Source organism: Nematolebias whitei, chromosome 4 (assembly GCF_014905685.2).
Source record: "Nematolebias whitei isolate Nwh7 chromosome 4, NemWhi1, whole genome shotgun sequence".
In the NCBI taxonomy this organism is placed as follows: Eukaryota; Metazoa; Chordata; class Actinopteri; order Cyprinodontiformes; family Rivulidae; genus Nematolebias; species Nematolebias whitei.
Window position 1 is genome coordinate 20,762,613 of NC_056501.1, and position 4,659 is coordinate 20,767,271.

Consider the following 4,659-nt stretch of genomic DNA (forward strand, 5'->3'; position numbering starts at 1 on the left):
TTGTCGCTCATTCTCCTCTTAGTCCTGATCTCCCCGGTGCTGGTTCCAATCCTGAACAGGTTGATTCCTTTGGGCTCAGACAGGTGATAAGAAAGCAGCGCGTTGTATCCAGAATCTGCATCCACAGCCCTGATCTTTGCTACAAAGTAGCCCGCTTCAGCAGAATAGGGGATGGTCTCACTGTTAACAGAACCGAGCTCAGAATAAGGAGCCAGAATAGTTGGACTGTTGTCATTCTCATCCAGGATAAAAACATTTACAGTCAAGTTGGTGCTGAGTGGAGGAACACCAGAGTCTGTGGCCTGAACTTTAAACTGAAATGTTTTCAACTCCTCATAGTTAAAACTCTGCAGACTGACTATATCTCCTGTCTCTGAATTAATATTCACTAGTGTTGATAAAGGTGTTCTCTTATTGTTTTCATCTACAAATGAGTAGCTCACCTTGCTGTTCTCACCACTATCAGCATCATTTGCAGTCACTGTTTTAATCACTGCTCTAACAGGGTTGTTTTCTTTCAAATACACATTTATTTCTTGTTCTGAAAACTTTGGTGGATTATCATTTACATCAGAAACATTTATTAAAATCAAACGTGTGCTCGAAAGTGTTGGGCTCCCTTTATCATCTGCAACAATAGTAACTACATATGCAGAAACACTTTCCCTGTCCAGTGGCCCAATTACTGACAGAGAATAATAATTCTTGTAATTTATTACAAGTTTAAATGGGAACTCATCAACAATTTGAACCCTCACTTCACCATTTTTTCCACCATCTTTATCGAGCACTGACACAAGCGCCACCACAGTCCCTGCAGCTGTGTCCTCTCTGACTGTTTGATATAGTGACGTCACTGTGACCTGAGGGGCATTATCATTTAGGTCCACTACCTCCACCAGAACCTTGCTGTGAGCAGACATGGGAGGCTGACCTTTATCACTGGCCTCTACACGTATCTCAAAAGCCCTTCTTTCCTCAAAGTCTATATCACCTTTAACAGTAATTACACCAGTATGGGGTTCAATTGCAAAAATATCCAGCACATGATCTTGATCTTTGCTTCTTAATGAATAAACAATCTCACTATTTACACCTTCGTCTGCATCCGTGGCCCGCACAGTAATCACTGTTGTGCCAAGCTGTGCATTTTCCATAATTTTGGTTTTATAGAGAGACTCACTGAAAAGTGGAATATTGTCATTAATATCTAACACATTAACATAAATCTGTGAGGTACCTGACTTTGGAGGAGTGCCTCCATCCACAGCTATCAGCGTCATGGTGATCACAGGCTGCTTCTCTCGGTCTAATGCTTTCTGCAGCATGAGCTCTGCAGAAACACCGTCACCTGCTTTGTTCACGGACAAAGAAAAATGCTCATTATGGCTTAATTTGTAAGAACTGACCCCGTTTCTTCCTATATCTGCATCAACTGCTTCAGACAAAGCAAATTTCACTCCTGGCAAAGTACTCTCTGCGATGTAGAGATTCTGCTGGTTTGTGGAAAACAACGGGGCGTTGTCGTTCACATCTAAGACCTCCACCTCAATGCGATACAATTTCAAAGGGTTGCTTATCACAGCTTCTACACTGAGCGAGCATTTAGGTTCATCTGAGCAGAGCTCCTCTCTGTCTATCCTACCACTGACAAACATCATGCCTGTCTTTAGGTTTACCTCCAAGTATTTTTTCTTTGATCCAGCAACGATTTGAAACATTCGAGATTCCAACTCCTGGACATTCAGGTTTAGGTCCTTTGCAATGTTTCCTACAGCAGTCCCTGGGTTTGCCTCCTCAGACACGGAATAAGAGAGCTGTCCGTACACCGTCAGCCAACATCCATACAGCAGATAAAGGCACAGATATATCCCCAAATGGCTCCATCGATAAAACAAAGACATCTCTTCCCAAAACAAATTAAAAATGTGAATATTTCCCATCCAAGGAGGACAACTGAAGTGAAAAATAGAATAAAAACCTTTTGAAAGAGATGAGTGTAACGTCCAGTGTTGTGTACCCTTCCCCCATGCTTTTGTAACAAAGACTGGGATGTTCATCTGGATTGCAAACACTAGGTGCCTGGTTATTATAAGGGCTGGTTCAGATGGACCAACAGCTACGCCAGGTGGTGAAATAGTCAATCTGCACATCTCAGTGACATTCTTGTCTCAAAAAACTAAAATGTTTTATGAAACAAAACAGGCAGTTAGAATTTTGTTGAAAGGATGGAGAATGTTTTACCCGTTTTTCAGTATCATGATAATATTATGGTGAATGAAAAAAAAATGTTGAGAAGATCCCCCTCCCCATGAAAAAAGACTATCTATATGTTAAAAAAATGTTTATTATTATTATTATTATTATTATTATTATTATTATTATTATTATTATTATTAGCTGACTTTTTTTCTGAACAAACAAAAAAGACATACTGTTTGGAACAGTGCAGGATCGTTTGAGAGAATTTCAGTTGTACAGCTATATATATTTATATATACATATATATATATATATATATATATATATATGCACACATAATCCATTACAACTTTGCTGTTTGACTTTCGTGGACTCAATCTTTCATGTCTTTTCAATGTAAAATTGTACACGACACAAGATTGTTAACTTTAGGATAACATTACACACGTGATTGGGATGGTAGGCGATAACTTTAGACAGGTGCCGCCTTCTTGTAATTTTCTTTCAATAAGCCTACACTATAACGCAAGTAAAAATAAAAAGAAACACTACCCAGAAGGCAACAGTGCTTCTGGCCGCTGCTTTCTGCCAAAATGGAGAGAACGTTTTTCAAAGCAAAGTCAGAAGTAACAATCTATTTATTAAGCTCACAGAACTGACAGGCAAATCACAAAATAATCCTTAAGATTCCTGAAGCTCAATTATCCATGTGTGCATCAACCTGGATAGGGGTTGGGTTTCATCACTGCAGAGTAGGTCTGCCGAGCCGGACTGGAACCGAGCTGCTGTTCTGCAGAGCTGTTTAGTAAAATGTTGCAGTGCTGTACAGTATATATGCATATATTGTTAAAATGATGTAGGTTTAAGAGTTTAGAACATTGTGAAGAGCATTACAAGAGTATGGGAAATGTTTATAAAGCCTTAAACTATATATAAATATTAATATAAATATAGTGTTCCAACTGGGCAGCACGGTGGTGCAACTGGTAGAGCTGCTGCCTCTCAGCGAGCAGCGTCCCTGGTTCAAATCCTAAGTCCAAAGCCTTTCTGGGTGGAGTTTGCATGTTCTCTCCGTGCATGCATGGGTTTTCTCCGGGTACTCCGGTTTTCCCCCACAAGCCAAAAACATGTATGTTAGGCTGACTGGTATGTAACTCTAAATTGTCTCTAGGTGTGAATGAGAGAGTGAATGGTTGTTTGTCTCGTTTGTCTCTATGTGGCCCTGTGATGGACTTTCGACCCATCCATGGTGTACCCCGCCCTTCGCACAGTGATTGCTGGACATGGGCACCGGCGACCACCGTGACCCAAAATGGAAGAAGCAGGTAAAATATAATGGATGGATAGTGTTCCAATATGTGTCAAGATAGATCCTCTTCCCATTGTGCATTTAATAGAGCTACACACATAAATGCACATTTGGAAGATGATCTATGTGCATTTAAAAGAGATGCAGACAAAAATTAATCAATGAGTAGTGTTTTATTTTGGGATATTTCACTGTTTCTCTACATCTCCACAGAGACAGCAGTCATGCGCTTAGGCAGATTTCTCACTGTGTAATCCTGGGATTAGGCACCAGATTCAGAAACCCCTGTCCTATTTCCATTCAGAAAATAACATGATTTGATTTGAAAATATTAATCATCATCTCACAGCAACAGTTATATGTTAAACCTCAATTTTAATAACAGTAATGCTCCACAATGACTGACCAAAGTGCTTAGTTTTATAATGTGTTTGTGTCGTACCCAACACATACACACAGCAATCACCTATGTTCACATGAACACACACAAACATGGAGACCACCTGGTCCACCATACCTCAACAGCTATGTGGAAAATTCAATCATTCATGGGTTTGTAGGTCACAGTTTCACTCCATTTATCTTTCAGGGTTTTAATCTGAACTATCCTTCTAATAAAATCAGCATATGCATCAGTTTACTCAGTATTATTGAGATTAGATATGCTCTGAAATTGTTTATGTCTCATAGGGATTATGCTTCATGGTCTCTTGTATGCGTTTGCATACTTTAAAATTATAATATATGACATTTTTGTTTTTGATGTTGCTTAATATTGTTCCCAACTTGTAAGGACATTTCATTTGAACCACATATCATACTGCATGTGAGTGTTACTCTGATTGCATCAAGATTGACTCATTTTATTGTCTCCAATGTTGCAGCCCCTCTGGGAAACGTTTGCAGAACTGGAAACTGATGAAGTGATCAATAGTTTTCCCTTTACACACTAATGAAGACATAAAACATGTTAATTTGTGCATTTATGAACAGGTACTCTTGTGTATTTTTTTTTACAAAAAAGTTTTAACTAGTTTAAATATCTTATTATCTTATTGTTCTAGTCTTGTGTTTTGAACTTTGTATGCCGTGATTTATATTTATATGTATATATATATATATATATATATATATATATATATATATAT

At 38.5% G+C, this 4,659-nt stretch overlaps 1 protein-coding gene across 1 annotated transcript in view; it reads right to left on the bottom strand.

Annotated features, from left to right (window-relative positions):
- Positions 1-7: 7 nt before the first annotated feature.
- Positions 8-4,659, bottom strand: part of LOC119408719 (protocadherin alpha-3) — a gene marked incomplete at its 3' end in the record, with an annotated part of 7,546 nt that continues 2,894 nt past the window's right edge. The window contains 1 exon segment of the mRNA XM_037675560.1: positions 8-1,819. Coding sequence (XP_037531488.1) covers positions 8-1,819 — 1,812 coding nt within the window.